A 13,463-nucleotide genomic window follows, 5' to 3' on the forward strand; every position below is an offset into this window, starting at 1 on the left:
TAACACCGTTTCATGTTCCTGCTACCAGCTTAAAGCTCTAATGTGTGTAGCTAACCTTTCCAGGTGTTTTAAATTAACAGTTTAATTTTTTCAGAGCTCTGCTGTCACACCAAATGTTCATGTATGTGATCATTATGTCTGAGCAATATATGTTCATGTAAAATGTGGCCAGATGGCTGTTTGAGTTAGCAGAATAAGGCAGAGTAAGAAGCAGCTTAAGTTACTTTGCTGCTTCTTTATCTCCTATTACCAAACTCAGTCTTGTGCCTGCTGTGCTTCACACTGTTTATATGTGCTTGAAGAACCAGTTAGTGTTTACCTGAGCAAAGTTTATCCTCCCTCATAAATACGTGAGTAAATTCCCAGTGCTGGAATTCACTGCTGGCTCGAGAGTCAGTTTAAGATTTACTGCATCAGGCTTGGAGTTGAACTGATATCAGAGGGGGTTGCTCACGTGGCTGACAGCCTTGTAGAACTGGCTCGTGGCTGGGAGAATTTTCGGTCTGCCAGTGCAATTGCCTGGTTCTAATTCTCATGTTTTTCTTTGGTTACTTCCTTAGCGTGGCCTTGTTGGGCCCCCAGGACCTCCTGGCCCTCAGGGACCTCCAGGAGCACCTGGTGCTGAAGTCACCCGGGAAGTCCTTCTGCAGGAGTTTAAGGAGATATTAAAAGGTAAAGAATGTGAGAGCTTTGAGCTTCTGTGTTCAATTCCTTTTGGTAAGCACCATGGCAAATAAGAAACTGGCTTTGCAATGTTTACCCTAAAGCATTTCCCTACCTGACAATCAGAAGTTTGGAAAAGTGTTTCCTCAATGCTCCTTAGTTCAAGTTCATGAGTAGAGCATAGAGGAGAAATCTAATCACACAGCTGATGGCTTCATAGAACAGGTGCTTAAACTAAGCCTTTTTTTCCTCTTTTTGTCCTCAGAAGCCATTGAGCGTCGGGCATCCCTTGCTATTTCAGCCCATCCTAGCCAGCTGCCTCCGCTCCTGCTCTCCTTGGAGGAAGTTTCACCCCACAGACGTGTGGAGGAGGCATTCCATTGCAAGCTAAAAGGACAAGTCGTCGTAGATAAGAAGACCCTGGTAGAACTTCAGAACTTCCAGTCGGTGAGAAGGGATTAGAGACTGAACCTGTGCAACTCCACAACAGCCACTGTGCGTAGATCAGCTATAGATCCCCTAGTCTGCGAAGCTGCTAGGTGGCTCTGTAGAGAAAGGTGTTTCCTGAAAGGGAAGGCTGATCCCGGAAACTCATCTCAGGATTGGATGCTGTGAATATCGCACTACCTTTTTATGTAATTGACATAAGTTGGACCTTACACAGTGATTTCAGTCCTAAAGCTCAGCTGCAGTAGGATGGACAGTTAGCTTTGGGTTGTCTTCTTCCTTGCCAGAGGAAGAGAAGCAGACTTTCTTTCTGTCTTGCATCCCAGCTGAGTCTCATGACAGTTCTTACTGAAGTTCTAACAGGTCTGTGCAAGAGAGGGCTGTCTTACAGGTCTAAACAGTCAGTTTCTATTTCAGTTAATGATAGAGAAAGACCTGTCCACATTTGGCATTCATCTGAAGGATGTGTTCTTTTTTTCGGTGCAAACCCCGTTTTATTCCAGAGTAATCTTTGGATGTAAAAAAATGTCAGAAGCAGACAGCAGTCATTGGTTATAGATTTGTAAGCCCAAGTAAGGGCCATCATTTTGTTAGATGAGTCGGTCTCGATGCTAAAATTCTTTAGATATTGTCTAATGGGAGACAAAAAATGTTACCTATATAATTTTATTATAGTCATATTAAAATTACAAGCACACCGTCATGGGATGCTGTAAGTCACTATAAGCAAGCTCTTGAATTTGATGATATTAAACCTTCTGCTAACCATTTCTGAACCAGTTGCAAATAAGACCTGAATCTGAAGTACAGATGTTAGTCAAAGTAATAGCTAAAAACCGTCTATGCAGTAAGGTGCTGAGCTTTCATCCCAGCTATGCTAAGTCCCATCTCTGCAGAATCCTGTCCAGCAGATCCTTTTCTATGAAGTAGTTCTGCTGCTAGGACTTCACAGCTGCAGGACTAGAGGCAGTGGTTATGTTCTGGATAGGGTGCTTTCCTGGATCTTTCCCAAATACACTTGTGGAAGCCTGGTTTGACAGCACTGTGGGTGCTGGCACAGAGGCAAGATTGTACTTGAAGTGTAGGCAGGGCTAGAGAGATCTGCTGCCTCATTAATTAGGAGGGAAAATGTGAATAAAGACATCTCAGCAATCAGCGCGTAGGCTGATGCTTCCCATGCTTTGTTATCGTATGCCTAGCTTGTTTCTAATTGCTTCTGGCCCTGAAGCTGATGTGGGAGGGCTGGCAGGCCTCTGGGTGCCAGCCTTTCATTTCAGCTTTGGGACAAGAAGTGTCTGGTTTTAGCTTGTGTTCTGATATAGGGGAATTTAACAGGGAGGGAGACAGTGGCTGCTCCTGCAAAGATGAAAACATTGTCTTTAGACCGTCTAAGGGGGAGAGAGAATTCCCCTCCCTCCACCCTGTCAGTTTAATGGTGTGAAGAAGCCAGCGGCTTGATACTTCCCAGTGAGATGATAGGGAATGAATACAATTCCTGGCTTTGGAACTTATCCAAAGTATTTTGAGATATGTGGAAATGACCGTGGGCCAAGAAAGGGACTGGTACTCCTATTCTTTGTCATTTGAATGCGGTGTCTGTGTCACTCTGACCTTGAGTATTCAGAGAGCATATAATGGTTTTCTCATCTTCCCATGCTAAATTTCCTCCAAGAGTGTTCATCCCCTCTCTTCTTTGTCTTACAATGTCCTTGGTATTTGGAATTAAATTTAGTACTCCTTCCGCCACACCTCTGCTTCCTGTATCTCAGGCTTTGGAGTTTCTGACAAATTACCTCTTTTTCGTAGAAAGAAAATGGCAAGAACTGAAGTAACTATAGCCTCTGACAGGCCATGGAAGTGGGATTAATGTGGGGCCCAGGAATATCACTGGAGCTGGATCATTCAAGGTTAAGGTGGCCCATGTGTTCATTCTGGAAGATCCCAGGAGGAGTCCTGGTGTCTCTAGTGCCTTGAGATCAAGTTAAATGTCTGCCTTTAGTGGCTGAACTTCATTACTGCTTTGGGAGATCCCCCATGCATTATTGTTGCTGTGCAGGCTTGGGTTATCCATTATTTAATAACAGATAAGTCAATACATTGCTTTCCACAGTCTTTGTCACTGAAGAGCTAAGCTGGCAGCTCACATCTCAGTTCTCTGTGCATGGTTCCTACTTTCCACCAGGAAGGAAGCCATGGAGTGTATGGGGGAGGCATGGGGATAAGAGATGGACTGAGGAAGAGGAGGTGATCTTGGTTTGTAGAAAATGGACACTAACTTGTTTGCTTTTGGTCTGCTTATTGAAATACCTGGTGTACAAGTAGTTTCTCAGATGTAAATCCCTGCAGTGCTGGAAGCAGCTAGGTGAGGATGCTGCTGTGAGACAGTAAATGCAACAGGGAACTCTAATTGGCATGAGGTTTAATGGAATATTTTTGCCCAGAGAAACCTCTCCCTTCTCAGAACCAACCCTTTGCATTGTCTATTTCTATGAGCAAAAGAATAACAAAGCCACAGAAGGCATGAAGAAACAGGAATGCTTTATCAGTGATAATTTACTGGTGCCTAAAATTGCCTTCCATGCCCATCCAGTGGTTTTGGAATTAGGTTGCTGATTCTGCTAATAGCTGTAACAAGAAAGGAATGAATTAACAATGCAGAACAGTTTTGAACATACAGGGCTTGGATCTGCACTTCCAGTGATGTAAATTAAAAATAGCATTACTGAAAGTGATTGCACAGTGATGGCATAAGAGTGGAATCAATCTCATTCCACAGTCTTTGCTGCGAGGTTAGCTGTTAGATCCTCTGTGCCTCCACACATAGAAGAAACTTGGTTCCTTTTTGTGTGTGTGTGTATCTGTTCACAAGCACACATCAGTGCACATTGATAAATGTAGATACGTTTGTAAAACATTTCCAGTTAGGTTCTGTGGAATTTAAGTCTAGCTCTGGATCTTGCTAAATAGGGACTGAGAATTACTCTGTGAGCCTTGCTTGGGATTTTGCAGGTTAGTCATTTCCTTCTACCATGCAGTAACTCTCTACACAGGCACCACCTGACCCAAATGTTTGCAGTCTTTTACTTGCTTTCAGAGAGAAAGCAGCTAAGCAGTTTTTTCTTTTCTTTTTCTTTTTTTTTTATTTTTTTAAGTATAACAACACCTGTAGCAACATCGCTATGAATTCCAGCACTGTCTTTCTCTCTATCTAGCATTGGAAAGTACTCAAAGTTTGGCTTATTGAGTTCTGTTGAGATTGCCCTGTTAGGCATTCATGCATGTATTAGGGAAATAGCAGTGTGTGTGTCTCACAAAGGCAGGTTTGAACTGCTCTTCTGTCCCTCAGGACCAACGCAGGACAAATCTCTCAGAACAGCATCCATGGAATGGATTTACACTGCACAGAATGCCCTTGCGGTGGAAGCAGAGTCTGACTAATGTGCTTTCTTGGCCCATTGAAGCCACTCTTGCTTCTCCCCAGCTCTAGCCAAATTCATATTAGACAGGCCAAAACTAACAATAAACATTTCTTGCAGAGTTTATTTTAGTCTAAGTCAGATAATCTGCTGTGAGTTTGACTTAAGACTGCTCCCTTGCCATAAGGAGAATCTGCATGCTGTTTCCCTAGGTTTTTTGCCTAATCGGTAGAATCCAAGGCTGGAAGAGAATGAAACTAAATATGGAATCTGTAAGAATATGAACAGTTTTTCTTTAATAGTGTCAGAGCTGTCTGACTTCTACCTGAAGTGGCTGGAGAGCCATGATTATTTCCTCTGTACCTGTACTTGGGGACTTGCTCAATGTCTGCTCTTATTTTACAGCCTCTGGCCAAAGGAGCTTTTCTCCGGGGGACAGGATTAAATCTGTCAACGGGACGTTTCACAGCACCTGTGTCTGGGATCTACCAGTTCTCAGCCAACGTCCACATCGGTGAGTGCTGTTCACAGAAGCCTTCCCTGTACCGCTTGAGAAATGCAGGAGGGAGTCCTGGAGAACTCGATCTCTGGTGGGTCTTGTCTGATTTGAAGCATGTGCAATGGCAGCCCTTTGCAGCGAGCTCTCCCTTTGGTACACCATGACCCAAAACCCTGGCCTTAGGACTGGGTGATTTCACAGCAGGCTGCTCCATGCAAACCAAACAAGTCACCACTCCTTAGGGATGGTGAGCTTAGGCACCAAGTATATTTATGTGCAGAGTGTGTGGCTTCCATAAAAGACATTGGAAAAAATAAGTGTGATGATACAGAACTGAATCAAGACATTTTGGACTCTAGCTTGTCACCAATGCATTTGTTTGGCTGTTTAATCATTTGGTGATGAAGCACCTAGAAGGGTGCTTTCCTAAGAAGCCACAATATTACTGGAATCTCTTTCGAGCCAAATGCTGGGAAGTGATTTTCTGCTGTATTCCAAAAGTGGTTATATTTGTTTCTCTGCCTTCGCCAGATCATAGTGAATTAAAGAGTAAAGTCCAGCTCCGAGCCAGAGATAATGTCCGAGTGTTGATCTGCATTGAATCTCTCTGCCACCGATACACGTGAGTTACTGCAGTGCTATCCGGGCAATTATTTTTCTCAGATGGGCTGATGTTTCAACCAGTTGTGGAAATCAGGTTCACCAACAGTGAATTTTATATCAAAAATGCTTGTAGAACTTCTCTGAAGAGATGGATTCCATGTAGCCCTTAGGCTTTCTGTGTTTTTTTTTCCTGTTTTTTAACGTTTCAGTGGATGGTGTCAGGTACTCTAAATAGCAGAATAAATATTACATATGTTGAGAGAATTGTGAGTGAAGCGGGCTGAAACTGGATGTAGCTAAAGGTGCTGAGTGCTCAGCTATCATCATAAACACAAGGAGTGAGAGAAACACTTTTGTGCCGGAGGTTGTTAGCTCAGTTTTACAATTTCACCTGCCTCCTGAATGGAATGCACACCATCTCGCTAGTGTTGCCACAGAAGTGTTGGGGTGATGAGAAAAAGGAGTAGGTGGAAAATAGAGGTGGATGGTTCCTGAGGCAGAAAGAGCAGAGCTTCCCTAAAGGTCTGTCATACCTTCCTGCAGCCCCTAGCTGCCTTGTGGAGCTTGCTCAGACATCCAAGCTGAATCTTCCTCTGTTGGGATTCATTTGGTAAACCACTGCTAAACAAAGGCTTTTGTTAGGCGGTGGCAACATTGAGTGCTGCTCCTCATGCAAAGGGCCATGCCATAAGCATGCTGTTGGCTGCTGTTTGCTGGCTTTGTCATCCTTTCAGCTGTAGCACATAGGTGCTCAGGGGGCCAGCTTGCTGAGGATGTTGAGCTTGGCGTGCTTTGCTTGGAGGAAGGCGGCTGGTGAACCCCTGGGCTGGGCTGAAATGCACCCAGCAGAGGGCAGTGCTGCTTGGGTAGAGTGGTCACTGCCTGGATCTGTGGCTGGATCTTTGTCACTGGAGGAAAATCGCCTCTACAGGGCTTGCAGAAGGTCTGCCCTGCCTGCAGCTCTTCCAGTGCAGCTGTAGCAACACCCTTGCAAAAGCACCACTGAAATACATCCATAAAATGACTCCACAGGTGCAGCTTAAAACCCACAAAACCTTAAGTTTGCTGCTGGACTGGCTACTTCAGCCCTCACCTTCCCCGTTCCATGACTCAAAGCGCTGTAAATAGGACTGACCTCTCCACAGGCATTTCAGTTTAGAGGCTTTACTGGAGGATGAATTTGACATGAAGCCTCATACAATAAATACCAGCTCTCTTAGGTTTCTTTGGCCTGTGGAAAAGACTTGATTGGCGTCAGAGTAGCCATTAGTAACTAGGGTAACAAGGAGCTGCGTGCCCATTGACCTGATGGGAAGTCAAGGAGCTTGTTGACTAGAGCACCTGGCACCTATTCAGCCTTGTAGACTGTTTTATAACAGTCTTTTATGATTGCAGCACTTAGCTGAGGCAGTGACAGACTGGTTGCAGTCTTGCACTTGTGAGGAGTCCTTTAGATCTTGTTAAGAATGGACATGGGCCTGATCTTGACATCTGGAATGTCTGATGACACCGAGTGATTTTGGGAGACTCCAGGCTTTTATTCTCAGGGGTGGAACAGGTAGGAACAATAGGGCAGAATGTTACTGCCCTTTTTGCCAGTAGCTCTCACAAATCTTCACTTACAAAATCATATAGAAAATCTAAATTCCATTCTCAAGTGTCACAGGGCTTCTGATTTCTCCACGGTTTTAGAGGTAGAACAAGCGAAGTGAGGTAACTGAAAGTAATGACCTGAATACAGGTAAAATTTGATTGTCATTCTTTAGCCATCTGTGGAGAGCGTGCTAATGGAAAAGGCTCTCCTTATGTGCTCATCCAAAAATTATTTTTAGAATAATTCTTAAACCCATATCTAACTACTTACAAATATAAATCTGATTTATAGAACCTATGAGGCCGTTGCATCTTGGCTTGGGACTTGTTTGCTTTAAAGCACTGCTGTTTTAGAGCCTGAAGCACTTAGGAAATCATTGTCACTCTGTGCCCTTTCAAGAGGGAAAGACAGATAAATCATTTTGAAAAATAAACGAAGGTGCCAGTGGTGAGTTTTAATGATTCCACAAATTCCCAGCTGATTTAATTAAGGCATCTGAGAAAGAACAAAGTGTGGTTTTTTTTTCCTCTCTAAGGCTCACTTCTGTTTGCAAGGACAGTGTCTCTTTCTCCTCTCTGTTGTCCATTCAGTCAACCAGTAACATTACTTAAGAATGGATGTCAGCCTCTGATTGCAACATGACTTTAGTCTTGTTTACTTGTTCTGGTAAATGCAGGCACGAGAATTACCTAACAGGAAGCTTCTGTGTGGATCGTGGAAGCTACCAGGACTTTCACATTGCAGGTCGTTTAGCTGAAAGCTCCTAGCAAGGTCTTCGGGTACTATCTGGGATATGTGAACAACCTCTTTGTCACATACAGCCTAGGCATGTTTATTGGGATGTTTTTGGGATTAACTTGCCACGTGAAGAATTTATAGCTACATTCTCCAAACAGCAACAACAATAAAAACTTTTTTTCTTAGTCAGAACTGACCCAGCTGTTAATGGTTTAGATGAAGCTCTCTGAAGTCTGACTCAGTTTTCATCAATTGTCCAAGCTTGCAATTTACTGTCGGTTGTCCTGCAAGGCTGTCCTGAGCTGAGTGAGCTGGACAGCAGTGGGAATAAAGTGGGACCAGCACCGGCTCTATGGGAGACATCTCTCCCTCCTATAGTGGGTGAGAGTGTGACTGGTCTGTGGGATGGAAGGAGGATGGGTGGAGGGATGGGAACCTGTCTGGACAGACACTCTGCTGGCACAGGCTGAGCTGCTACCCGTACTTGTGGAATTTCCTGGGGATGTCTACGTACACAGTCATTCATTTTAGGGAGCTGAAAGAGCCCTGAGGGCTTTCGGCTGAGAGAGATGGAAACTGAGAGGCACGGAGACAGTTGGAGTAGAAGAGATTAATGGTGGGAAGTTCCCACCCAAGTTAGGCTTTTGGCAGGATATGACACACAGACTGAGCTCTTCAATCAAGGTGGTGCCAAGTGGCTTGCTCTCTCAGGGCCAAATTGCCCCTACCTTTTGTGCACATTATTTCCTTGCAAGGGGGCTGGAAACAGCACGTTTGCACTTGCTAGGTTTCGTCACCGCCCCTTCATGGAAAAAAGGGAGGGAGGGGGGTTGGTTTGCTTGGAAAAACAACTGGATCTGCTAGCACTGGCTAGGCAGATTTTGGAAAAGCCAGCCAGGCATGGAGCTTTGTGCTTTCATATTGCTTTGAGTAATGGTTCTCCAGAAACTGATGATGCCACAGAGTGGCTGTCCTACGTGTTACTGCTGCAAGGAATAAGATGGGAATAACATTATGATATTAGAAAAGAACAGTGATGGGGGGTGATCTGGAGCTCTCCCACAAACTTAAATTGAATCACACGATTTTTTTTTAGCTTGTATGTGATCCCTGATCTATATGGCCTCCCAAAAATAGCTTTCAGCTGCAGAGTATGTTTTTTTTTCTTGCACAGACTGACTGCATGTATTGTTATGGTGAAATAGGCCTTTCACACCTTGAAAATGAACTGTAATATATAGCTAGCTCTTTGCAGAATAACAAGAGTATAAACTGTTGTGGTGGTCAACAGACTGTGGGATAACTGGCACGTAGATGGATCTAAAGGACATGTTCAGCTTCTGTTCCAGGGTGAGAGTTAGAGACCACAGGGTGTTGAGAAAGGCCTTAGTGAGAGGAGGTGGCTCCCTCTTTCTGCCTGCAGCTGAATTTTGCATCCACAACCCTGTGTACTCTGTGGGTCTTCCATAAGTTACTGCAGTGAGGGCAGAGTTCTGCTGTTCTTCTTCCAAGGCTGATTTCAGCTAGATCCAAGGCCACCTGTTTAGTACAGATGGACACTGGCACACCAGGTCCTCTTTCTAGGGAGGCTGTGAGACCATTGCTGTTCCACATACAGCTGTGTTGTGACTGCCTCAGGTGCTTAACCTGTTTATTTTTCTTTTGCTACTGTTTAGGTCTTTGGAAGTCATTGCTGGTTTGGAAAGTAACAGCAAAATCTTCACGGTCTACGTTCATGGCTTACTGCAGCTGCAGGTAGGTCTTTGCAGACTGGGAGGCACAGTTACAGTTTGCTGGGCAGGATGTGGAGTTATTCACTGGCAAGGCTGAATTCTCACCAGGAGGTGGGAAAGCTATTAACCTTCTTTTTAAGGTTAATGAAGTTACAGTCACCCCAGGTATGTCGTTTAGAGAATCTGTGACAGGAACAGGAGCAAAGAACACATGTTGCACATTCTGATCTTAAGTCATGGAGGTAGCCTTCTCTCTAAGAAATGACAATGAAAACAAATGTTTTTCTTTCTTAAATCTCCTCCTGTATTGTCAAGGTGGCAGTCATATTTCCCATTTCATAAAAGCAAATCTGAAGTGCAGATGGCCATGTGACTGTGATCACTGAAGAAGACACTGGTGCAGTAAGGGTCTAGTTAAGTAACGAGCTTAAAACAGTTTCACTGCAGCAGGTTTCTTCCAAGTCAAAGCCTTAGTGCTGCAGTGAAGATGTCGGGCCAGATCCTGTTCCCAGGAGCCACAGAAAACAGCAGGAAACTTCTAGGCTTAGTTCATGGCACTGAAATGCTTTTCTCCTTTTACACTGGGATGAAATGTCAGATTTTCCCTCTCGTTCTCTCTGCAGGCTGGCCAGTACACCTCCATATTTGTGGACAACAGTGCTGGAGCTCCCATCACCATTCAGAATGGATCGGATTTCATGGGCATGCTAATGGGCGCATAATATCGTCTGCAGCGCTGGGTCAGGGAAGGATACAAGCGAGAGCCTTGCAGTATATATTTGACTGAAGAAACCGTTACTTAGACTCTTGAAAACTGCTTCATGTAACTGTTGGCAACTTTAAACGAGCAAAGAGCCTTTCCTTTTGCAGATACTTCAGCTTGCTTTCAGAGGCTACTGCTTTTCAAGGTCCACAGCAGTTCATTCATCATAAAAAAAATACACTTTTATAATTCAGAAACAAACTGTAATATTTAATTTGTGCTTCACCAGACGCTCACTGAGCAATACACTGAGATATGGCATTTGTTACCTTATAACTTTATTTCACACAATAACACTTGTAATCAGCACGTCTTTGGGATTGATTGAGGGGTGTTTAAGTTGGTAAATGAAGGATTGAGGGGGAAGTAAAATAGTGACTATATTCAGTGTGCTGTGGAGGAAGGAGACAAGAATTTGTCAACAAAACTGTTTTTCATACAATTGTAAATGGTATAGGCCCTCTCATGTCCAAACTTAGATATATTTGACAAGTAGCATGTTGAATTCTCAAACAATGCCTGCTCCAGAGATGGGAATCCAAAGTCTGAACTGTTTAATTGTGGTTCTCTCTACCTAGGTATTTCTTTGATGTTATTGATGAAGCCAAATACCTCGCTGCCTGCGCAGTTTTGTTTTTAAGAAAAAGTGAGGCCGATGGCACCAGTTCTAGCGTGAACTCCCTCAGTCATGTTCTTATGTTTTAGTAAGATATATATTTGGCTTTGGACTGCATCACATAACACAGCATCTTCTCAGATGCCATATATTCATTTTTAAATGTATCAAATGCATTACGACAGTTGTCCAAAGGCTGGCACAGACAGTGAGGACAGCAGCCTCAAATCAGATATGTCACCTGTTTGGTGCTTTTTTGACTGTGGTGAAATAAAGAAAACACAGGACAAGGCTTACTTCCATCAGATGGCATGGGTAAAATGGAGTCTGAGCTCTGCTTGTTTGTTGGAAGTGCTGTCAAAGACTGTACAAAAGCCAACCTGCAGGCAGTGAATATGTTCTGGATTTCCACAAATCTGTTTGCGAATGTAAGCATGTGAGATTGAGCCCCCAAAGCTGCTTTGAAAATAGCCTCAGGCTATAAACTCTTTTTAAAAAGTGAATGGGTGTTGTCATTTCAGTGGGTTAGTGTGTTAACCTAAAAAATTGTGATTAAAAAAAAAAAAAACTAAACTACTCATTTAATGTACCTCTATAGCTTTCCCCTTCAACAGAGACTTGGCCCTTTTATTGGTGCAACTTAACTAAGGAAATGGTTGTATAGCAGCATCATAAATAATGTTAGCAAGACCCAAAATGGAGTCCAGATACTTGTTTTGGAGCACTTGCAGTGAAAGGAAGATACCAGTTGTATAACATTGCAGTTTTTTATGATCAGTTACAACATCTTCATGCAATGAAAACAAAGACTGCTGGGGACAGAAAGTATGAACAAATGTCATCTGTTGCTGGGTCTGTTGTTCAGGCTGATCAATATATGATGTTTCTACAAGCTCCAGGAACACTGCTGTAGCAAAGATGTCTTATTTCAAGAGCTGTGGAAAATTCTGCCCTAAAATAGATAAGTCCGAGGCTCTTTATTTTTATCTCCATTCTAAATACCTGAAGATTGATCTTAAAGGGAGGACTAAATGGTATTTTTCATTCACTAAGAATGTATTAAAATACCTAAGGGAAGAGTAAGTAGAGAGTATGTGGAACAATCTGTTAGTGCTGTTTCAGGTATACATAGGTAAATTCCTCTTTTCTAGTCAAAAGAATGCAATTGTTCTAACTGGATATGTGAATGAGATATTAACTCTTGCTATACAATACGTGCCAGCAATACCTGTGGATTTATTTTAGTACACTGTTGTGTACTGGTTGTTCCCCTGGTGTAGGGGAATCCACAGCTACTGAAAGACAGCAAATTGCCACAGTAGTGATTTTTGGGGCTTCACAATAACCCACATGCATATCACTGAACCGTATCAACAAAGACGGGTTGTTTGCACTGGGTTTTGATGGAGTGGGTGCAGTCAGGGCAAATGGCCTATATCCCAGCATGTATTACTATCCTGTACTTCCTACTGCGTGAATATTTGTAATAAATTGGGCTGTTACTTGCATGACTTGCAGCGACATAATCACCAAGTGTTGTGACATTCAATGTATGTTGTTATACCTATGGGTTTTTTGAGCAAAGTCTCACTGTTCTTGGTAAATCAGAGTTAAAATATTTATTTTGTTGTAGAACTAAAAAATGTTTATCAGAACTCGTTTGGGGATGTGTGACTTATTTTTTTCCCTGTTTGTTGTGTTTTACTCCTGTGAATTGTCCCGCCTTTATGTATGTATGGAGTGCTTTCCTGGCAGGTGTTTCCCCAGTGTGCCAGAAGCTAAGTGTATAATCACAGTGCCCTGAGGAACGCACAGCCTAAACAGTGATGGCTTAAATCTCCCTTGGTAGGAGTGATTTGCTTCTGGTCACTGTCAGAGAGAGAAGTAAACCTCCAGCTCTGGTCTCTCTTCATATTCTCCTCCATCTCTGGTCTCTCTCCATGTTCTGTAAGCCACGTTGCCTTTTTCATTTAACCAGTAGAGACTGTTTGGGTCGGACTCAGTCTCATAGCCTAGGGGAAAAGAAAGATTAGAGGGAAACTGACACTGTCTCTTGAGCTTGCCCTGAGTCCACTGTCACCAGCAGGAAGCTTGTGGGGTTTTCATCAACTCTTTTTATCCTCAAAATAAAAATCCTGAAGGTTCTTGCTTAAGGGGAACAAGAAGGGTTGTCTTCTGGCTAAAAGTTGAGCCCTGAATGCCACCAGGCTGCCATTCTCTTCCATCCCCAGGCTTCGGCCAGCAGTGTGAGCATGAGGCCATCTCTCCACCTTTGAGAGGGGGCAGAATGCACTGAAACAGCCAGCAGCAAGCTGAGGCTGGCCTCCAGCATCGAGGTGCAAGTGCACAAAACTGATAACTAATGTGGGCACTGCCTCCTGCTGGGCCGTG

General features: G+C 43.5%; 1 protein-coding gene across 2 annotated transcripts in view; it reads left to right on the plus strand.

Annotated features, from left to right (window-relative positions):
- Positions 1-12,727, plus strand: part of C1QTNF12 (C1q and TNF related 12) — a 28,228-nt gene extending 15,501 nt beyond the window's left edge. For both annotated transcript variants that reach the window (XM_035557798.1, XM_050714956.1), the window contains 6 exons: positions 561-672; positions 929-1,110; positions 4,932-5,040; positions 5,557-5,647; positions 9,637-9,715; positions 10,317-12,727. In XM_035557798.1, coding sequence (XP_035413691.1) covers positions 561-672; positions 929-1,110; positions 4,932-5,040; positions 5,557-5,647; positions 9,637-9,715; positions 10,317-10,415 — 672 coding nt within the window. In that variant the 3' untranslated portion in view covers positions 10,416-12,727. The remainder of the gene's footprint in view (positions 1-560; positions 673-928; positions 1,111-4,931; positions 5,041-5,556; positions 5,648-9,636; positions 9,716-10,316) is intronic.
- Positions 12,728-13,463: the final 736 nt, after the last annotated feature.

Source organism: Cygnus atratus, chromosome 21 (assembly GCF_013377495.2).
Source record: "Cygnus atratus isolate AKBS03 ecotype Queensland, Australia chromosome 21, CAtr_DNAZoo_HiC_assembly, whole genome shotgun sequence".
In the NCBI taxonomy this organism is placed as follows: Eukaryota; Metazoa; Chordata; class Aves; order Anseriformes; family Anatidae; genus Cygnus; species Cygnus atratus.